Source organism: Sus scrofa, chromosome 6 (genome assembly GCF_054392235.1).
Source record: "Sus scrofa isolate SSC_HxYL_T2T_F1_AM1 chromosome 6, Sscrofa_HxYL_maternal_Yorkshire_Landrace_v2.0, whole genome shotgun sequence".
NCBI classification, from domain to species: Eukaryota; Metazoa; Chordata; class Mammalia; order Artiodactyla; family Suidae; genus Sus; species Sus scrofa.
The window spans coordinates 34,444,399-34,468,157 of NC_139388.1; the positions used below are offsets into that span (position 1 = coordinate 34,444,399).

General features: G+C 41.5%; 1 protein-coding gene and 1 long non-coding RNA gene across 2 annotated transcripts in view; both read left to right on the forward strand.

Moving 5' to 3' along the window:
- Nucleotides 1–23,759, forward strand: part of LOC102158585 (uncharacterized) — a 327,382-nt gene that overhangs the window by 102,880 nt on the left and 200,743 nt on the right. The gene's annotated exons all lie outside the window — the stretch shown is intronic.
- Nucleotides 16,063–23,318, forward strand: LOC146402297 (uncharacterized). The gene is made up of 2 exons (XM_084960297.1): nucleotides 16,063–16,644; nucleotides 17,508–23,318. The coding sequence occupies exons 1-2, from the start codon at nucleotides 16,396–16,398 to the stop codon at nucleotides 17,733–17,735; spliced, it is 477 nt and encodes a 158-aa protein (XP_084816423.1). The 5' UTR covers nucleotides 16,063–16,395; the 3' UTR covers nucleotides 17,736–23,318.

Consider the following 23,759-nt stretch of genomic DNA (forward strand, 5'->3'; position numbering starts at 1 on the left):
TGAGTCACTACTCTGAGCTTAATTTAAGGAGTGGCTCAGTGTAATGAGTTTCCAACTCTCGGTGCAGAAAACAAATTTGCATTTTTCCAACTGATTAGCTTCTCTACTGATTAACTCAGCAAGGTCAACATTTGGTCACTGATGCTGCTGATATGCACAGTTGATTTATTTTCCACTTTGGAACTGGAAGGCCTGAATTTCTGAAGCTCTTGTTTTTCTCACTGAAGGCTAACCGACAACATTCCAGAAGAGAAGGAAATGCTGGAACACACCCACACCTCTCTCTGAGTGGTTATTAGCTTCCACTGCTCAGGGCCTTAGTGAAGGAGAAGCTCCCCTCACCTCCTCTGTTTTCCTAGCTCCCAGTACGGAGCCCTTTAATGAGAATTTCCCGAGATGGCCCATGGCTTTTGTTTCATGATTTCGCTGGAAACACAGTGTGAAGTAGAAAACAAGGGCTTTGGATACAGAAGGACCTGGACTGGAACCCCCAGTTCCACTACTTTCAAAGCTGTGTAACCTGGAATTAGTTCTGTGCCTTGGTTTTCTCACCTATACAATAGGGACAAGAATGATTTCCTTAAATTATTAGGATCACAAGAGGAAACATGTGAAGATGCCTAGCTTAGTGCTTGGGACATAGTAAGTAATTCATAAATGTTAATTGTCCAGTGTTATGAAGTCCTAGGTCAGATGACGGCTGATAAGGAAGCAAACTTGGTATCCCTTATGCTGCTCCCATGTCTCTGCTCCTCTCTGTAATTGCCCAAATCATTTCTGCCCCTTGCTCCACTAGTTGGACCACCCTAGTCCATCAGTTCAAGCTCCACTCACATGTAGCATCCTTTCTGAAGCCTTTGCAGATCACCTCACCCCACAGATCACTCCCTCTTCTGAGTCCCTTTCACTGTTGCTTTCCAACTAGCAGATCCCTAATTACAGGGCACATGCTACTGGTGGTGCCATGATGACCTTAAGTAAAAGCAATAATGATCTGAGATTATACAGATACATAGCCAGTCTCAGCTTTCAGCAGGCGAAAATATCTAGCTGAGATTTTATAACATGGTTTTATTTTTAGTATATTCCCTTTTATACTTCCTAAATTTTAGAAAATGAGATTTCCATTTATGGTAGCATCTAAAGTTTCCTTTGACTTTGGAGTTATTTCAGACAAAATGATTTCATTTATATAAAAATATTGAGTACAATAATAATAATTCCATAGCATGTGAATATGGAGAGAGAAGAACCAAAACAGATTAGCATGCATGTGACTGAAATCTAAGAAATATCAGTCTGTCCCACTTATGTAGAAGTATATTCAAAAACTGCTATCTTTTATGTTTTTATATTGCTCCCTACTCTGAGTCCCGTCTTCCTCTCATATGATTTAACTTCTTGGAAGAGAATGTCTGATACTCTTTTTCAATTTTTTCTCCTGTCTAATAGTCCTGTAGGTTTTTTTTTTCACAATAACTACTTATTACTTGATTGAAGAAGAAAGTAACTTATCGATCCAGGCTTGTAAATTATCAGACACTCACGAGAATGTAATCCAAAGAAAAATAGTGATGTTGTGAACATGAAGATTTTACATATAATTAAGAATATATACAAAATTTAGAATATATATAATTGAGAATTACTATAACAATGAAAAATGTGACTCACCTACTTCTACTTTTCTCCCTTAAAGGCTTCTCTTAGTTCTTGCTGGATGCAGAATATTTGTATGAGTCCCGCAACCATAGAACACATTCCTACTGGCTGTTAGATTTAAAATAAGTTCATCTTGGCATCTCTACCAACAGGGACTGTCTACTGTGTCAATCCGTGATGAGTGACAGCTGAAGAGAGGAGAACGTTGATGTGGTGGCCCTTGTCAGCCCCTGTTCATCATGGAAATTATTTTCCACTTTGATTCTTGGGAGTAGTTCTGGTGCTAAAGAATATGAAAGAAATTCTTTGTTAAATGTGTGTCGCCATGCACTTGCACACCTCATCAACGGCTCCTGCGCCCTCTTCAGCAAGGAGTTGTATTTGGTTAAAATTAAGTCTTCCTCTTTTGGGAAGAATGACTGCTCATCAGTTATTTAAAGACAGTTGCTGATCTTACACATCAGATCCCTGCATTGGCAATATGGAAAACAAGCCACTTACCGGGGGCACAGCCCGTCATCCCCATCTCTGCAGGATTCCCAGTGCCCTACTCTAAAGTTAGAAGTGGCCACCTCTTCCCCCTTCAAGTTCACTTTAAAATGATGTAGTCAGATCGCTGAGAATGCTTTTTTAATCAAATCTGGCCTGCAAGGTGGCCCTCACGTTATGAACAAATAGCTTGTCATTCTTTTCATTTTCCAGCGTTCAGATGGACAGAAAAAGAAGTAGTCATTCTTAGGGAGTTTCATAGGCTTTTAGATTTAGGATTTTATATATATGTTTCTTTTCCAGGTGGTTAACCTCCATGTTGTGTGCTATAGAAATTAAAACAGAAAAACACTTTGCTCTTAGGATCTTGCTGCTGCTTTGAACAAACCATTTGAGGTGGCATGGCAGTAAGAAAATCAGGACAGATTTATCAATTCCAGTAATTCATGTTTAATCCAGAAGAATAAAATCATGATTTGAAAGTGAAATTTGACTATATATAGGATATGGATCTATAACCTGATATTACATGGCATTAGGTTTTCTTAATCTATTTTTTTTTTTTTTTTTTTTTTTTTTTTTGCTTTTGATGGTCACACATGGGGCATATGGAAGTTCCCAGGCTAGGGGTCTAATGGGAGCTATAGCTGCCAGCCTAAACCATAGATAGCCACAGCAAACGCTGAATCTGAGCTGCATCTGTGACCTATACCACAGCTCACGGCAACGCCAGATCTTTAACCCACTGAGTGAGGCCAGGGATCAAACCTGCAACCTGATGGTTACTAGTCAGATTTGTTTCCACTGTGCCTCAATGGGAACTCCAGGTTTTCTTAATGTTTTAATGTTTGATTCCTGATGTTTCTCGGGGCGGGGGTAGCTCCAAGGCCCATTTTAAGCACACAAGGTCACTGTTGCAACAATGAGGTTAATTTGCAGAGAGCATTAATCAGAGATATTTTATTTGCTAATGGAAGAACCCAGTTCAAACTAGCCTAGGGCAAAATAACTTTTTTTTTTTTTTTTTTTTTTTTTTTTTTTTGCTCAGATAGCCTGTGAAGTTTAGATTCCTAGCTTAGGATAACTGGAGACAGGCACTGGGGTTTGTCTTCTTTCTATACATTGACCTCATCCTCTATTTATTCTTCGTAACTGCAAAAGGGTCTCACAAGAGAGAAAGTGCTCATTCTCTAGGAAGATCCCAGGAAAGAGCTCTGACTCTCCCAGCTTGTGTCACATGCTTGTTTCTTAGGAAATCACTGTAGTCATGAAGTCAGGGTCATATATATATACACACACACACACACACACACACACACACACGCACACACACACACACACACACACACACACACACATATAGATGCATGGGGATTACCTACGGACTGGCAGCAACCAAAAAGAAAGGAGGTGGCTCAAATAGCCTTGGAGAGCTAGGCTGGCATCCTGATTTGTATGTACTATTAGGAATTGAGAAAGGAAGATATGAATCAAGAGTAGCGTAGAATGATGAAAAACAAATGATAGGAAAAACTCCCTAGAGACCATGTCTACCAAAATCTCATATGTGAGTTAGGGTATGGACTACACTGTTGGACAGAAGAGGTCCTCCAACACAGATTTACAAGACAAACATTTATTTCTCTCCCATGATACAGCCCAGAACTGGGCAGGCGATACAGGGTGGTTGAGCTACCTTGTTCCATGGGCTCATCCAGGGATCTAGGTTACTTCCTTCTTGCTGCTCTGCCAGCTCCACATGGTTAATCTGGCTCACATCATTACCTCCGCACAACAGCCCACAGGAAGGGAAGAGGAGGAGTAGAGAGCAAGAGCTTCCTTCTAAAAAAATTATGATCTGCAATTTGCATACATGGCTTCTGCCTGCATCTCACGGATCAAAACATATTCACATGGTCACACCTACCTACCAGGGAGGCTGGGAAAAGTAATCTTTACATGGGTATCCATGTACCCAGGTAAAGCTCAAGAGATTCTGAGCTTTCCTTTCAGGAAACAGTTAGCATTCTACCATGTCCCCCAAATGGAAGCTCTCTTAAAACTGCTCTAGCTTCAATGGCAATGAAAGCAAAGCATATTCAATTTTTATGAGGCTGATTAAAATGCAGCCAGGTGAGTGCAGCTTTGTCCAACATAATAGATATGAGTTTCTGTATCTCTATTACTTGTTGAGCCTCCTTGCAAAGAAAAGCATGTTTTGTTTTGCCACTGAGTCTACATTTGTTTTGTCTTTTTAAAAAATGTGTCTGTTAAAACAAAAGGTAGATTGTGTTTATGGCATCATGATACTGTGCCCAATTTCAATCTTATTACTAAAGGTGAAGGGTAGAGAGAGACTTCTTTAGCTTGGAAGAAATGACATGCATTGTGGCATATTTATAATGAGCCCATTTGTACGATCATCATTGTTTTGCCTCCCTTATGTAATTTTTCCTCAGCGTTCTCCAGCCGTTTCCAGGAGCAGAAAATGCTGGCCCTCATAACATCACTCCCATCTTGGGCTAAACTAGCCTTTTCTTCCCGGGTCTCCAAGCAACAGGATCTTAAAAATGAAATATTCATTTTCTAAAACCTAATTTAATTTCAGCGATGACTGAGCTGCCGTGCTTATCACATCACAGAATCTAAGGGGAAAAAAAAATCTCTGAATTAACAGTCCTCTCTTGGTGATAGAGTTTTTGTTGTTGTTGTTGTTGATTTTATTTATTTATTTATTGCTGCACCTTGTTACAATGTTAAAACACACTCAGTTTTAACCTTGGTTTATCTGATAGTGATTTACTCATTTGTGATCTAGAGGTAACGAGAAACACTGTAGGCAATCATCTTGCTGTCAATAAATGGAATACATCGTTATTTTTCTAAAACAGGGATTAATGTTTCTCCCGAATGTAGCTTCTACCCTTACTGAGGCATACACGAGTTTTAGTTTTATTTTTGGAGCAAACTCGGAAATCTAGTAGTAAAAAATTCATCTTTCATAACTTCTGGAGCTGATGACTCATTACTGACATGTAATATCCAATAAAAGCAGTGACAAATGTAATTGTGTGTCATGCACCATGGGGGTGATAAATTGTACCAAGTTCTGAAAGGCATGTTTTCGTAAATGCTGTTTTGCTGAAAGACTACAATTATAGCCTGCTTTGAATGGGGCGCCTTTGTTTTAAACACAGGGTAATGGAGTTCTCAATAGAGAGATCACGTTAACAAAAGACATTTCAGAGCACAGCATAACCAGGCTAACCAGCAGTTGACGTTTTCCTTCCACTATCATTTTCACTGGCAACCAGACTCTATCTTAATTCCTCAAAGTAAGGCTGTTTCTAAAATGTTTAATCCACTTGACTTCACTTCTCTCTTAATACCATGGGCCATCTTGACTAATATTTATCTTCTTGAAACTGTATGACACTGCAGGTTCCTACAACAAAGCAGAAGGACAGGAAACCATCTAATGAAACTGGCTTATTTTCAGCCATATGAGAAGAATTTACAAGCCTTCAAAATTTAACGTTCTCTAAAATATTTAAGTAGAGAATGTGGACAGTTTGGTTGAATGTTGAATTTATTAGATCATCTTCCATTTCTTTGCCTTAGTGACAGAAACCTTCCTTTGCTAGCACATATATTTTATGACTATGTTTTATGTGTCTCTCTGGTCTAAAACTAGATCATTCCTGGTTCTTAATAAGGAGATTCAGATAAGTGGTGATGAACATAGTCTAAGTTTTAGGTAGGAAAGAATCAAGCATTTTGTTATACATAATGTTTGCTTTGCCCCTTAAACTAAGTTTGCTGAATTTTGTAAATAGCTAAGACATTCTTAGCCACTTACATTGCCGTGACAGTTTTCTTCATTGTTTTCCTGAGGTTGTCTTACAGAAGTATATAATAATGCACTTACAATAACAGTGATAGTAATAGACTATATTAATTAAGAACCTCTAATACACTTAAAGTGATGATAATTTTAGTGATTTTCCAAATTTTATGAATTAAGATTTCAGTACCTGGCTCCAAATTTGCTTCTCTATTCAAAGTTATGTTATCTTTGTCTTTGAAAAGATTCCTATATAGGAGAGGAAGGATAGAGTACAACATAAGAACGCCAGGTGTTTTCCTTCCAACACAAATATTCCTAATGATATTTGGATATGAGCTAGATTAATTATGGAATGCAATTTGCATTTATTAGTCAGATATTTATTTTAATCATATGGAAGTATTTCCATCTGTCATGGATGAGCAGAACACTCTTTTGGCTAAGAGCAGTTAGAAACACTGAACAGAGTTTAAAAAGATATCTTTTTGAATGCATTAGAGGGACACCAAGGTAAGAGGATTTGAGAAGTCAAGATCCTGGAGAGAAAGGAAATGAAGGGAAGTGATCCTAATTGTCTAAGCCACTTTTCCACTCAGAGCAATTTCCAGTTCAAAAGCAGTTCAAGACAAAAAGGAGAAAAAAAGAAATAGGGAGTAGAAGGAAGCTTCTAAAAGGATGAACATCTAAGTGGAAACTCTTAGCAATTTAGACGAGTCAAATAAAGTCATAAAAATACAAATTATCAAAACTGACTTAAGAAGAAAGCAAAAATCTGAATAGTCCTATATCTAGTAAAGAAAAATATTTCTCAAGAAAAACCTTCCCATGGGGAAACTCTGGCCTCAGATGGGTTTACCAGTGAATTGGACCAAACAGTTAGGAAATAAATAATACCAGTCTTATAAGAACAGTATACTTTCTAATTCATTTTATAAAGGCAGCATGGCCTTGATAGCAAAATCTCACAAAGCATTCCAAGAAAAGTCTTTGCAGACTGACCTCTCAAAAACAGATATAAGTTTAATTTTGAAATTCTAGGAAATAAAATCAACAGATATCTAAAAAGGAATCTAAGTTTAGTTTTTTTCTTTGGTTGTTTTTTTTTTTTTTTTTTTGCTTTTTAGGGCTGCACTGAGGCATATGGAAGTTCACAGGATTGGGGTGGAATTGGAGCTGCAGCCTATGCCTCAGCTACAGCAACACAGAAACCAAGCTGTGTCTGCTACCTACACCACAGCTCACGGCAATGCTGGATCCTTGACCCACTGATTGAGGCCAGGGATTGAATCTGCATCCTCATGATACTAGTCAGGTTCGTTTCCTCTGAGCCACAGCGGCAACTCCCTAACATTTTAAAGTCACTATAATTTGCCATGTGAATGGAGTAAAAGGATAATCTCAATAGGTTATATGATTTTCTCAATAGATACAGAAAATGTATTTGGTTAATTTCAAATCTGTTTCCCAGAAAAAAATCTTAACTAGGAAAAGAAAGGAAATTCCTAGCTGATAAAAAGTATGTATAAAACATACACTAACTATGATATGCAAGAGTAAATGTTAAATGTTTTCTCGCTGAAAAATGTTCACTAGCATCACTGTATTAATCACCACAGCAGAAGTCCAGTACAAGAAGGGAAGAGAAAGAAATGTATTTGGATTATAGTAGAAATAAAAGTGCCAGCCTGTTTTCTTTTATTCTGTTCACATGGTAAGTTAATGTTATACTTTAAAGTAGACTAACAACTGAGGACTCTCTGTAGGCAGCACTCTTAGCATTTTTTGGTTGCCCCAGGTAAAGATCGTGTTCCCTTGCTTAAGGCCACAGCCACTTCTTAGGGGCAGCTTTATCCAATGACCGGGGTATGTGGTATATAAAGTCATGGCTCCTTCATTCCAACTTGAGCGTCCTAGCGTCAGAATACCCTGCAGACTTGGCGGAGGCCTTTGTTGAGACTGCATCACCATCCTCTCCTTCTGCCCAGTCTTATTTTATTTACATCCCTTCCATGGGGGTTGATTCTAAAAGCTGCCTAATAAACTTATTCCAGACTAGTCTCCACCTTCCATCCTGATTTCTGGGGCACCAAACCTACAGCAATTGGCACTAGAAGCGGCTGGAGAAAGCAGATGCTAAGAGGAGATTTTGAAGCTGGAGTACCTGCTGCTTGAGTGGCAGTGAAGACCCATCCTTGGTGGTAAGTGGAACACAGACTTTGACATGAGGTAGAACTGCAATTATAAGAGTTTTTACTGTGGCAAACTGGGATGATATACTGGCAGAATGGGACTCACAAGCCGGTTGTGATAGCAGGCCTCTGAGAAATATGTAGTAACCATACCAAAATGGACAGTGGACTTGGAGAGCTGTTGCTAAGCTTCACTAATGCTTTGGAAAAAGATAACAAAAGGCTCGGAGTGATAAATTGGCAATTAAAAGCTAAGAGGGAAATCCAAAGAGCTTCCTTGGTAGCCTATAAAGAGACCTTAATCTCCATAGCCTAAAAGCAGAGAAAGCTGAAGACCAGGCCCAGGTCAGAGCTCTAAAGCTAGGCCTGTGCTATGGTCTGTCCCCACCCCCGCCCCAAATTCATATGTTGAAACCTAATCCCTAAGGTGAGAGTATTTGGAGATGGGCCTTTAGATGATTAAGTCATGAGAGGGGAACTGTTGAAATTAATGCTCTTATAAAAGAGGCCCCACAGAGCTTTCTATCCCCTTCCACTCTGTGAGGACACAGGGTGAAGGCACCCTCTGAAAGAAAGCGGTTTCCCATGAGATGCTGAATCTGCTCACACCGTAATATTGGACTCCCCAGTCTCTAGAACTGTGAGGCATAAATGTTTGTTGTTTATAAGCCACCCAGACGGTGGCAACTTGTTATAGTAGCCTCAGCAAACTAAGAGAGCATGTCTGTTATGTGTGGGTTCAGGTCAGGAAATAATAGAATCACAGTAGACAAAAACTTTGAATCTCCAGGTTCTCCAAACCTCGGAACCTAGGAAAGTGGCACACACCTCTATTAATGAACTGCTGCTTCTCCCTTCTTTGAAGATTGCAGACATTTCCCCTGTGTAAGACACATGCCATACCCTCTCCCAGGATCTGCCCCCAGTTTCCTCCTGGCCCAAAGCCCCTAAATAACAAGGGTCGAACACGAGATAGCTGGGGAAAGGTCATTCTGAGCCTGGGAAGGGAGAAAAGGGGCCAGACTTGAAAGGAGAGGCAGGATCTAGTCAATATGACCAATAGGAGCCAGAAAAAAAATATGCACGGGACTATATTCTGAGGGCACTGGATCTAGGGGGAGAACATAAGATTTGATAAAACAAGAATTTATTGATTTGGGAACACTCTGTCAAGATACAGAGTTTAACAACCTGGCAAGGACCCTGCCAGATGGCACAAACACAGTTAGAGTGGCTTCTACAGACAAGGGAATAGTAACAGTCTACATTCAATGAAGTAGAAAAGCCAGTGACGCCAGAATGCGATCCCTGTGCCAGACAACAGGAGGAAACAAAAGGCGCAGAGAACTAGCTGTGTTAGGGAGATCTGTGTTGGAATGTCGGAAAGTCCACTGGATGTCTGTGGTCCTGAGGCAAAGCCCTGACAGGTGGCGACACAGAGTACAGCCCACCCCATGTACCTCTCACATACATTGCTTTCTGTAACTTCTGGGAGTAACTCCCCTGGGACTCCCATGTGTGTCTTTCTCCAAAGGAGAGGTTGGTGGGAGGCTCTGCAGCCCCTGCCACTTGTATCTGGTCTCAGGAGCTGTAACTGATACTCACTGTTTTCTTCCACTAAACTCTTCTCACCCTTGCTGAGCATCTCAGCTGGGCTGAGCGGCTTACCTGGCGGTGTGATTATCCTTTATTTCTGAGTAGTCTGAGCTCTTGGTCGCCATGCTTTGTCCAGCCAGGGCCTCGGTACTTGTGTGTTTACAGGTAACACTGGTTGAAGGAGATCAACAAGCATCCCTGGGTACTGGACATACTCCTTCATGCTGTTATTGTGTAACCAGAGCTCTAGCTCGTGAGATTTGGCAGAACAAAGATGTCTTTAAAGGCCATGTAAACATGCACTCTAAGAGAAAAAAAGACACCTTTTATTACAAAAAAATTAGTATTTTTAGATCAAAAACAATGTTAAGGGAGTGGAAAATCATCCACAGATTAGGATAACTCACATTTAAGACATAACAATATTCCTATAAAATATGCTGATCCATGTCCAGCGTATATAAAGAAACCACGAATTGCATAGAGGAAAAAGTTAACCTAATAGAAAACGGGCAAAAGACGTAGGCCTCTCACAGACGAGGATGTCTACATGGGCAATGGTGAAGCTACAGGTCATTAGCCACGAAGGAAATGCAAATTAAAACCCTAGTGGACATCATTTCAGTCTTCCCGCGAAGGCTCAACTGCAGAAGATAGAAAGCACCACGAGCTGGGGAGACACGGAAGGGCTGAACTTCCATAAACTGCTTGTCCGGAAAGATAAGTTGATACAACTTATACTTACCTGAGAAATATCTGCTACAGATGCTTATACACACCCTATGTAGTAACCCCTACAAATATGCACAGACATGTGACAAGAGGCAGGAACAAGAACGGTTTGTGCTGGTGGTATTTTTAACAGCCAAAACCTGAAAGTAATCAAAGGCCTACTTCACAGGAGAATGGAGAAATAAATTGGAGTATACTCAATAAAGGACAGCCAAACACATTTCATGGTTCCATTTATACACATTTACAAACCAGGCAAGACTAATAAGAGGAGGAAGGTTTAGTCATGGGAAACGGGCACAGGGCGGGGCACTTCTGAGAGGTGAAGTTCAGTTCCTTGATCTCGGTGGCCAGACACGTGGATATGCCCTCTTAGAAAAAATTTTTCCTACTTGGAGAAAATTCATGGAGCTGCATAGTGATGATTCTGCACTTTCCTTTAGGTATGTGGTACCCCAGTTAAAATGTTAAAAGTAAAGTTAGCCAACCAGCGGAGTCTTTGAACTAGCAACTTATATTTAAAAACAAACAAACAAAAATAAATAAAAACTAAACACGGTCGTATCTGCGATGGAACCTTTTTGTTCAGGTGGTTCAGCAGGATGCCTTTTGTATGTTTCATGAGCTCACCCTCTATTCTCTAGCGCATTGGTCCATTTTTTTCCTCTTGGTACTAATTACTGTTTGAAATTGTTTACTTGTCTGACTATAATGTACAAGCAGGGATCTTATCTTTTGTTTACTGCTATATCCAGATCAGTGCTTGGCACATAGTAGGAGCTCAGTTAATATTTTCTGAGTGAAGGGAAAAAGGTGGTGAGAGTATGTATAAAAAGACAAAGCCTTTGCTTGATCAGAAGTTAAACTCATTCTAACACTGGCTTTGTTCAATGATAGTCACATTTTAGAGCTACACACAAGCATCTGCTATTCTTAAAAATTAGTGCAGAAGATATGCCTTGTTACTGTGCATCCGAAACTCTCTATCTTCTAATTTCTGTATTTTCCATCAAAACAACTTTTTTTTTTTTTTTTTTTTTTTTTTTTTTTTTTTTGGCTGCACCCATGACATGTCGAAGTTCCCGGGCCAGGTATCAAACCTGTGCCACAGCTGTGACCTGAGTGCCTGCAGTAACAATGCTGGATCCTTAGCCCAGTGCACCACAAAGGAACTCCAAAACATCTATTTTTTTTTAAACAGCATTTTTCATAGTTGTAGATTCTTGGGACTACAGCTATGCATTTAAGTAGTAAAGACTAAGTGTAATAAAATGACAAAGTGGAAGGGCTAGATTATAATCCCTACAAAAATTTGAAGGAGGAAGAGATTCTCTGGGGCTAAAGCAGCCAGAAAACTTTCTGGAAGAAGATGGGTCCTGAGCTTCTGTGAATAATGAATAGGGTGGGAGAAGGGAGAAGGCGTTTGGGTGAGAGAAGCAACACTGAAACATGAGAAGGGGGGCTGTGTCCATTTCCCTCTGCCTGGGGTCCAGGGCAACCAGATGGCACTGGGTTTGATCGTGGAAGCTCCAGAGATATAGAAGGAAATGTGGTTCAGGAGCCCAACATGAATGTTTAAGCACCTGGGGCAGCATCCTGTTCCAGCTCATTGCCTACCTCTTCTGTGCCCAGAATCACATTCAGTATTATTGTTGATTAAAACCACAAGATTTGCTGGTGGTGATGATGATACTGGTAGGGAAGGTACACATGTATGTACACATGTTGGCAGTGTCAGAATAATATGTATTCACTCCCCTCATTTGCTAAATTTGTTCCTCTTACAAGTAGTGGTACAAATATTTCTACATTCATTACATAGTAATGGGGTGTCTGTTGTGAGCTAGGGATGAGGATAGAAAGATAAAAGAGACACTTTTGGCTTTTATGGCATTCACTACCTAGTGGGATAGAACTGTCAACATACATAATGACTATTTGGTGGGATATGTATGGTGTCAATTATATTTAAAGTACACCAGATATAGATGGAGACAGTAATCAAAACGGGTATAGGGCACTTTCAGGGACAAGGAGAGATCATTGGACAGGTCCATGTATAACTCCTGGGATATAGCAATTTGGTTGCTTTGAATAAGTGATGTTGTCATTGCCAATCCTGAGCAAATGAAAAGGAAAGGAGTGAGGGATAAGTAGGAGCCACACAAGACAGCTCCAGGGTTAAATCCAGCCAGGAAGCAGTGGCCCATTTGGCCTATAGAGCTGGGGGGAGGGGAGAGAGAGAATAAAAAAAAAAAGATTAGTTATCATAATTCCAAAGTCGGGAGATCACAAAAAGGTCTGGATTAACAATTTCTCTTGAGATGGTGGAAGATTTGGCAACAAGTGGATTGTGGTCTCTGATAGTCCCTAGCCAGCTCTGCTCATGCAGCTGCTCCTCTCTCCTGGCCCCTGTGTGGATCTGAACTTGATCCGTATTTAATGGGATGGCGGGGTCAGAGACCAGCTGAGGAGATCCATAGCACATAATACTGGCTAATAAAAAAGGCTCACACCGCATGGTCTTATGTTAAAAGCAGAAAGAACTTATTTATAAAAACAGACTCACAGATTTCAAAATAAAACTTTGGGTTACCATAGGGGAAACTGGGGTGCGGGGGAGAGGGATCAATTAGGAGGATGGGAATAACATATACATACTTCTGTGTATAAAACAGATAACTAACAGGGTCCTACTGTATAGCACAGGGAGCTATTCTGTAATAACCTCTATGGGAAAACAATGGATATATGTATATGTATAACGGAGTCACTTTGCTGTCCAGCTGAAACTAACACAACATTGTAAGTCAGCGCTACTCTGATAAAAGGAGCATTTCACAAATCTGCAGTGGAATTGTATACTCATTGATTAATTAAGACCTAACCCTAAAGAATGGAATCACCAGCAGCATTCGTGTCCTTAACATATTTCATAATTGAGGCTGTGAGGATTAAAATAGGAGAACACATATAAAAGTGTTCTGTAAAATGGATGTGGTTTACAAATACAAGAGAGAATATAAAGAACAAGACAAAAGAGGCCATAAAACTTTCATGATGACAGAATAAATTTGAGCAAGTGAAACCAGGAGAAGAGAGTGGCATCTGAAGGAGTCCTCTAAATTTTAACAAGTAACATAAGATTTTTGTATTGGCAGATCAGGGAGGCCTCCTGGTTGTATTCTAGTTCTCCTTTCAGAATCAAGGGATGGCTATTGTGGATGAATATATGCCCACAATGACATATATCCAAGGCACATACTTTAACCTCCTGCTTACAGATCTGTTACAGACCCACTCTTCATGAGTTTAAGCCTTTCTTGAGCCTGTTAAATGGTTCAAGAAAATCACAGATTAAAAAAAAAAATAGGAAAGCTCCTAGGCACCGGCAATACAGTGAATCAAAGCAGATAAGAAATCCAGCAGTGGATATATCATTCCTTGGCATTTAATTCAGTGAGTGGAGGTGATTTACAGTTAATATGCTTGCTAGTTATTTTCTCACCCTCATCAGAAACTTGGTTCCTTAAATGGCAACCCTCTTTTTTATAATTAGTAAAAGTAGAATTTATACAAACATCTAATGGGGTTTCTTGGAAACTGATAAAGAGTTCTCCTTTCTCTGGATGAAAGGAACAGAAATGAAACTGGTGGATAGGAGAATCATTTCCGCCTCTGAGCACATTTTCCAGAAGTTCCACCTTTTCAGTAATTTGTGTTGTAAACTAAGGTGATGACATTATGTCTATTGAGACAGGGATTCAAAGATATTAGAAGGAGTGGAGTTCCCATCGAGGCTCAGTGTTTAACCAATCCGATTAGCATCCATGAGGTTGCAGGTTCGATCCCTGGCCTTGCTCAGAGGGTTAAGGATCTGGCGTTGCCGTGAGCTGTGGTGTAGGTCGCAGACTCGGCTTGGATCTTGAGTTGCTGTGGCTCTGGTGTAGGCCAGCAGCTACAGCTCCGATTAGATCCCTAGCCTGGGAACCTCCATATGCCGTGCGTGCGGCCCTAGAAAAAGGCAAAAAAAAAAAAAAAAAAAAAAAAAAAAAAAAAGATATTAGAAGAAGCAGTGCAAAGGCAAAACAGTGAAAAGATAGGTGTGCCCCATGCTGCTGTATACTTATTTTCTCATCAGTCACCAAAGCAGAGTTCCCCTTGTGGCACAGTGGAAACAAATCTGACTAGGATCCATGAGGACTCAGGTTCGACCCCTGGCCTCACTCAGTGGATTAAGGATTGGGCATTGCTGTGAGCTATGGTATAGGTCGTAGATGCAGCTCAGATCTGGCATTGCTGTGGCTGTGGTGCAGGCCAGCAGCTGCAGCTCCAATTTGACCCCTAGCCTGGGAAACTCCATATGCTGCAGGTGCAGCCTTAAAAAGACAAAAAAAAAAAAAAAAAAAAAAAAAAAATTTAGGAGTTCCTGTCGTGGCTCAGTGGTTAGCGAATCCGACTAGGAACCATGAGGTTGAGAGTTCGATCCCTGGCCTTGCTCAGTGGGTTAAGGATCCGGCGTTGCTGTGAGCTGTGGTGTAGGTTGCAGACGTGGCTCAGATCCCGCGTTGCTGTGGCTCTGGCGTAGGCTGGCGGCTACAGCTCTGATTCGACCCCTAGCCTGGGAACCTACATATGCCTCGGGAGCAGCCCAAGAAATGGCAAAAAAGACAAAAAAACAAAAAACAAAGCAGCCCCCAACCTCCTCTCAAGTACCCCTGGCTAATTTCCCCTAACCTCAGGGGAATCTGGCCCTGAGTGGAAAAGATTGGTCTGGTTAGCCAGGATGAGGTTTCCAGGGAGTTGGGTATTTTTTTTTTTTTTTTTTACCCCCTTCTGCAGGCAAATTTACCAAAGGATGGAAGGCAGATGCCCCAGGACAGTGGTTCTCAAACATGGCTGCCAACAGAATCATTTAAGGAAGCTTTTAAAAACTATCCATACCTGGTTTCATGCCTCACCCTCCCATTAATTAAAACAGACTTTCTAGAGGTGGAATTCAGCATTGGGATGTTTAAAATGCTCTTCAGGTGATTTTTAATGTGCAGTCTATGTGAGAACCACAGCCTTCAAGATTTTAAGATGTAGGTCAGTTTCTGCAGCCATTGCGGGGCCTTCCAGAGGTGTCCATGCTAGCTCAGGGGTCAGGAGCCCTCTTCAGACAGGTCAGTAGACCAGTAAATGGGCGCCTGAGAGATCATCTTCCCTCCCAATTTCCTCTTACTTGCCATCTCTGTGCTCCATTGTCTGCTTCTCCTTTCTCCATCTGCTGTTCTACTGGGCCAGCCCCCACTAACACTGCGTTTAGAAGCAGCGTCTCAGCTCTGCAAAAATCCCAGCACCTAATGCTCAGCCTGGAGGGTCAAGTGGTTCTGACCTTACCCGCAGCTCCAGAAGCGCCCAGTGATCCCAACCTGACCAATCAGGATACGTACGCCCCTTGCCACAGAGTGTTTGGTTCAGGGCTGGGCACGTGACTGAACCCCAGCCAATGAGAGGCGAGTTTTCCGCGAACTCTAGAAAAAACGCCCTCGTTTTTTCAGGCTTAGGGGATGCTGTCTGCGGTACTGTCAGCGGTCCTGTCGCTGTGGGGGTTGCAGGCCGGAAACAGAAAAGCTCTGAGAACTGCAGATACACCAAGGGGGAGAGCGAATGAAACCTGGAGGTTTGATTCAGGACCTGGAGCGTTTGGACTGGGCCATGTTTAAAGTTGGATCCACCCCTGGACTTCCTAGCCAAGGCAGCCCTCCGCTCGCTTTCTTGCTGAGCTAATTTGCGAGGGCCTTTCTGTCACGTTGCAGCTCGTCGTCCTGACTTGCAGGTTCCCTACCCCGTCCCCGGCAGTGTCCTTTAAGTCTCCTGGCTGGCCAACGGGAGAAGATGCCCAGAGGCCTGTTCCATCCGCAGGCCCCTGGGGTGCAGGCGGCCCACAGGCTCTGTGAGAGCAGAAAATGGCACCTCTTCTGGGCTGACCCGGCCACAGGCGTGGAGAGCCAGATGCCAGCCCTCTTGCCGTCCCGTCCACCTCTGGGTGCTCTGGTGCGGAGGACAACGTGGATAGTGGTCTCCAGGGCCTGGCGCGTTGGCCTTGGGCAGAAGCCTCCCGCTGGGGACTCTGCTGGGAGAATCGTAAGTTCTTTAACTTAGTTTTTTCGTAGACTCAGTGAGAACAAATCCAAGCTCATGCCCCTTTCTTCTGGTGCAGTGTCACCAAGGGCGAGCTGCAGAAGTGTATTTAGTTAGGGAGTCTTCATTTGATGCTCAGTTTTGAATAGAAGTGTATACTTACTAAGCCTTTAGCAGCTATCAAGAGCTTTGTAGCTGGGGAGTTCCCATCGTGGCTCAGTGGTTATTGAACCCGACTAGTATCCATGAGGATGCAGGTTCGATCCTTGGCCTCGCTCAATGAGTTAAGGTTCTGGTGTTGCAGTGAGCTGTGGTGTAAGCCGCAGATGCAGCTTGGATCCAGCATTGCTGTGGCTTATGGTATAGGCCAGCAGCTACAGCTTCGATTTGACCCCTAGCCTGGGAACCTCCATATGCCCTAAAAAAACCAAAAAAAAAAAAAAAAAAAAAAAAAAAAAGAAAAGCTTTGTAGCTAATATTTATTAAGGACATTATGTATCAGACATATATATTATACATATCATGTGTATATCTCAGACTATATATTTTATAAAATATTCATTTTATTCTCACAACAACCAAAGGAGGTTATTACTGTTATTTTGTGTATTTTATGTGTGTGAAAACCAAGGCATAGAGGTTGTAAGTTGTTCACAGTCACACAGCCAGGAAGTTGTAGGCCTGGGATTCCAAACTCCAGAATTTGTATTCCAGATCCTGGGTTCTGAAGCAGAATGCTTTATTCTAGCCTCATCAAGGCCACTTATTCCATTCAGAAAAATTGGTCATTTATGGCAGAAAAAAGAAAAGGTTGCAGGATCCAGGGTAGGTGCCTTTGGCAAACTAGTCCGTTTTTTTTTTTGCAGTGTGGGTGTGTGCAGCCACTCTCTTCTTCTCCTAAGTGGAATGTTTGCTCTGCTGAAAGTGGGCATCGCTTTGGAGGGGCTGCTCCAGGGCTGAGGAGCAGAGTAACTGGGGAATCAGACATGATGATCATGCTCCAGGTCCCGACACAGAACCTGATCAGTGAGACCATAAAGGGTACTTTGCTGGCAGAAGAAAGTCTTGAGCGACATTTTCCCTTTTCAGTTTAATATGCAAGTAGCATTTGATTCCCCGGACGTTTTTAGTTCTAACTAGAGCTCTGAAATGCAACCTAATTAACAGCCTTGCCTCGAAAGTGGAGCTTTTCTCTTCTAGGGAATGGGAGGGAGGGGGCTTTGGAGAGCATTTCTTGCCTGTTGTCCCCACTTGCTGTACACTGATTTCAGTTTGTTCAACTTGTCCCTCCTTGCCCCAAATAGCCCAGGAGAACAAAGAGAATATAATCTTACTTCTTGCCGCACCTTGCATTTTGCTCCTTTTTTTTTCCTTCTTCTTGGTAAGGTTGAAAAACACATTTTAATGTGGCTGTTCTCTCCTGTGGTAGGAGGCCAGCCCTGAGATTTCAAAGAAAACTCCTTTGTTCAAGATTTAAGAAAATAATCACTGCACAGCAAACACTGATATGACTTTTAATGGCCATTTACCTGATTAATATCCTTTCATGCTATAAGGCAGCGTGAGACATAGTGCTTTAATGAAAGCCAACAACAAAGCGTGGACCAGGTGTGTTACTAAGAAACAATCTCTTGTGTGATTTAATTAGTCAAAGCGTTGCATAGAGCAATTACAAGCAACCTTGCAGAAGTGGCAGCAGTATGGAGCCCTCTGCTATAAATTGGTATTTTAAGAAAGACATCATGATTTAATAACTGCATCTCTACTGAAGAAACCCCTCTTTAATTGGGAGTAAGAGGAACGAATAATATTCTAATCACATTTTTGAGATCTTCCCCCATTTCCCCTTACTCTAATTGTGTACAAAACAAAAACAAACAAACCAACAAAACCTTTAAACAGTTTCTCGGAGGACTTGAAAATGATTGTTTTCATCATGTTCTCTTCCTCTGTTTCTTGAGCTACTCAGTACTATTTTTGAGATTGGCATTTCAGTTGGTGTGGTATCTTTGAAGAAAGCCTGGAATAACCCTACTTGGTCAGGGTCAGTGGGGGACTTCCTGTAATTTTAAGAGTTGCCTTTTTTATTGTATTATTACCTACAAAAGCAACCAGGGTGGCGATGGTTTGATGGGGACTTTTTTTTTTTTTTTTTTTTTTAATCCTCATGCTTGGTTTAATGATGTGTCAACCTGCCACAGAAAGATTGAGTGGCACAATGCTTATTACTTAAGATAAAGATAGATTTCTTGTGTGATAAGGGAGCTTTACAACAGATAGGGTCTTATCGGGGGATGTCTGCCTCACCCAGGTCGGATTTGTGACTGACTTCTCCATTTCAGTTCTCTGTACTCCCACTTGAAGTATGGAGACAAACATTCTGTGTAGAGAGAGGGGAATACAGATTGGACAACAGAAATTGAAACATCCCTTCTCCATCCAGCTTCTGTGCACTCCCTCAGTTGGGGGTCTAGCATGAACGTGTGCCCACCTCAAGGCCCAGGACTTCCTTGAGTATGGGAAGCTGAACATCACGCATCATCCTCTTTCTTCTTTGGGGAATGCTGAGGGGACTTGCTCTGTGCAGATCTCCTAATCTGTAAAGTCTTCATCTAAGACTCAGACTTCATATCTGGGGTTGGGTTTTTGATACCTCAGGCCAGCGATGAGTTAGAGGGAGACAAAGCATGGGGAATAGTCATTGTTCGCCTCAGTGGTTTATAAACCAGGGCTTGCCACAGGCCTGTTTCTCTAAAGAATGTTGTATTGGAACCCAGCTATGCCCATTCAGTTCCATGTTGTACTGCAATGACGGAGCTGAATGATTTCCACAGGAGACCAGCTGGCCCACGGTGCCAAAAAGACTTATTTGGCCCTTTATGGAAAAGTTTGCTGACCCTTGATAGTTGTCAGAGATGATTTCTGATGAGCAAGCCTGGCCTTTGCAGCCTGGTAAGTGGGAATGACCCTGGAGGGACCTTCTTCTCCTGTTTCTCAGGGTCCAAGTGGCTTGGGCCAAGAAGGAAGATTGCATTTGGGATGTGAACAATAGGGAGTTAATTTACCCTCAGCACACTGAGAGGCCATTCCCAGGCTGAAGGTGGAGTTTCTGATACATTTGGAGTCCAGCCAGAAGTGTTGAAGCATCTTTCAGCTTTGGGAAAATTACGGATTGTAAAGCAGGCTATGATTATGGGCTGCACAGCCATATGCACTAAGCTCTTTTTTGTGGATGAAATACATAAACCTTCTACATAGAATCTTTTCTTCTGTACACATTTTTAATTTCTAAAGACTTTTAGTTGCTAAAAATATGTGAACAGTAAAGATAAGACAAATGACGAGGCGAGATACAAAATACCTGACCGCAGTTTGGTATGGGCACTCACCAGTCAGGTTGATGCCCGCCGTGAGGCACGAAGTACCACTTAATGGTCTGTCCCAGAACAGTGTGTCCTTTGCTAATGACTCCTATGACCCCCTGCCCCCAGCCCTGACTCCCATCCATTTTGTTCCCTTTCCTATTGTTCTTGATTTAGCATGTAACTTTCTGGAGAATATCATTTACTTTTATACAGGTACTCAGTGAATTTGGACTATTTGGGGGATGGTTTTTATCAAAGCATAAATATAGTTACTCCAAAACATTTCTTTTTAGCAATCTTTTAGTATTAATATAGATCCTCTTCATTCCTTTATTCCTGCTGCTGTGCGATACAAAGTAGTGTAGGTGTTTTTAAACACCCCAAGAACTTATTTTTCAAATGAATGCAGATGGTATCAATAAAATACTAGTTCAGGAGTTCTTGTTGTGGCTCAGCAGGTTAAGAACATGACTAGTATCCATGAGGATGTGGGTTCGACGATCTCTGGCCTCTCTCAGTGGGTTAAGGATCAAGTGTTGCTGCGAGCTGGGGCATAGGTTGCAGATCTGGCATTGCTGTAACTGTGCTGTAGGCCTGCAGTTACAGATCCAATTCAGCCCTTAGCCTGAGAACTTCCATATGCTTCAGGGGCAGCCCTAAAAGTAAATACAATACAATACAATAAAAATACTAGTTTCTTTAAAATGCCTCTGAGCTTGGGAGTTCTCCTGTGGCTTAGCAGGTTAAGGATCCAGCATTATTACTGTAGCTGCTTGGGTCGCTACTGTGACACAGGGTCGATCCCTGGCCTGGGAACTTCTGCATGCCACAGATGCAGCACCTGCCCCCCCCCGCCCCAAATGTTACTAAACTGAATGTGTATTTTAGCATATGGAAATAAACATACAGCAGCTATCATGGGGATCTGAAAAATACTTCCTCTTAAAAAGCAATACAGAGAACAAAAGAAAGACAAGTTATGTATAGTCACTTATTTGCCTGCTTGGGCAAAAAAAAAGTCTTTGGAAGGATCCGAAAAGCAAACCTGAAAACTGATAAAGTCATTGTCTTTAAGGAATGAACTAGAGGATGGAGATGAGTAGGAGGAGACAATTCTTTGGTAGATTTAGGATTTCAAATCATGAAGAGCTATTTATTTGTTTTGAAGAATAAAATAGAATAATAACACAAGCAGAAGAACGTATCATGGTAGTTGACAAAGGGATCCCCCTGGTCAAGCCTGTGACCTCTAACAATTGTTCTCTTATCAGACCAAATAATTGAGTACTTAAATCACTAATCAACAACCTCCAGGGAGGTCTGAGGCTAGATTGAAAGTCTTTTTTTTTTATGAAAAACTAAACATAAAACATAGATCCATTAAATTAAAATCATTTCATTGAAACCTTAAACAAATAACCCACAAGAGCCCAAGATCAGCAGACAGCAGCTGCTATTCCTTTGGGCCCTCCAGTCTGTGTTTGACCCGTGGCTGCCAGGGGTCATCTGCGCAGATCCACCTCCCCTAACCCTTCTGGCCTGTGGGTGGCAAGGGATAAAGGAGCAGCTGTTTCTGAGAGGCAGTGGACCCAGATGCTAAGGTTGGAACCTTGGGCCTCAGTCCCCTATCCCCTTCTCAGACAATAGGATTGACCAAGAAGGAAACACCATCTCTTCCTTCATCTCTGAGGCCTGTGAGGACCTTCAGAAAACCTTCCAGCTAGGATGAGAGAAGATTTTTGAATGTCTATCATAGGAAATATGTCCATACCAGCAGCTAGATTCCTCTTTGTTATCTTGTATCATAACAGATGTTTATTATTTACGGTGTGCCAGGTAATTTGCTAGGTTAATTATTGAGTTATCACCGAAATGAATATATAGATAATACACAATATAATGTAAATTTTATAAGTAAATAAATAAACTAACAAACTGGCATTATCCCATTTTGCAGATGAGGCAAGCTTAAAGGGGTCAAGAAATTGCTCACCCTCTACTGGGGGTTGAGTTGGGATCTGAACACCAGAGCTAGTGCTTCTAACCACTCTATAATCAAGCTTCTCCTGTGTCCCAGAGACTGACCCTCACATTTAGATGCCAGGATAAATGCTGCTGTTCACCCGGTATGGGGTAAGATGACCCAGACATCCTGCACTGGGAGCTGCCAAATGTAATTCTTAACCTCTGAAATGATTGGCTCAAGAGGAAGTGATAATCATGACATCAGGGCTGAGAAGTGTGCTCAGCGTCTTGTCTGTGCGCAGAACTGGAAAGGATAAAGAAGTATAGTCATATCCAGTGTGTACTGAGTACTTACTTTGGGCCGGGTCCTGTTCTAAATCTCCACTTGTCACATTTATTCACAAGAATCCTTTGAGGTTTATCATTTCCCCCAGCTTACAGATGAGGAAACTGAGGCCTCTGGAGATCATCTGGTGCTACATTCCTAGGCACAAACATTTCTTTGAGGAGCTCTCGTTCCTTCCAGTGAAGAATGGTATTTAGAAACCAAGTTCTGGTCACGGAGTGTACTCAGGGTCCATTGATGTGTCACTGCTTCTAAGCCCTCTCAGTGGACAGAGCTAGAAAACGCATGTATGTTTGCTAGCCAATATATATGCACATATCTATAATTATTTTTGTACCTATCTCCGTTAAGTTTATATAAGTTTATACCATTGTTTCTTACTCCAATTCAGATTGGAGTAGTTTAATTACTAGATTTAATTCTAGCTCTCCTTCCTGCTTATTTGCAAATTTTTCTCACCGGCAGTGAGAAACCTCCATTATCTATCATTGATTTACAAATTTGTTCAACTCTGGTACACATGTAGCTCCAGAATTATTAGCCCACATCCCTGAGAGAAACTACTAACTAGAGTGCAATGATTACAGACAATTCTATTTTTCTTTAGCCTTACGGTTTCTAGTCAAAATACCATTTTCCACAGTTACTTAGGTCAACAGTCTCCTCTTTTAGGTTAGACTGGGAAGGGCATTCGTGCCGTTTTCCAGTATTTTCAGTTTTTTTTTTTTTTTGGGCATGTGGTGGTTACAACTTTCTTGCTCACTAGGTCATGTTACTTATTTTGCTCAGTGAAATGTAAGAGAAAGTGACATGTTTACAGGAAGAAGGATCTGATTGCTTGGTGTGAGATTCTCCATCCCTCTCTTCCCACTGTCCTGGAAATTGTGGAAGCATAAGTTGCTATAAAAGTTTGAGCTGATTCATTACATGGAAGGCAGCAGCCTGGGAGAATCATGTAGAACCAGAGTGGATTTTGCCTGAGAAATAAACATTTATTATTTTAAGCCCCTGAGATTTTGGAGTTGTTTGTTACTGCAGCGTGGTTATGATCTTACCTGACACAAAAATGAACATAATAATTAAAAATGATAACATATTAAAAAAGTAAACTCCAAATCCTGTGGGGGAAAATTAGTAGGATGGATAAATGCCATGAATAGTGGTTCTTAGAGCTGTTTGTGTTCACAAATCCATTTGGTGATCTGATAAGAAAAAAATCTGCTGGCTTCTTAAGATGCATAAGGTTACATATATACAATATTTTACATTCTGTTTTATGCAGGTGCATAGACTCCCTGAAGCCCATCTAAATCACCTGACTCATTCCACGTGGGCATCTGCTAGTTATCCTTACTGGCTGCTGCCATGTGGAATTGTGGGCTCATCGTTTAGTGTGCAGACCTTTGGTATTAAGGTTCAGGTTGATCCCTGCAGGTGAAGGC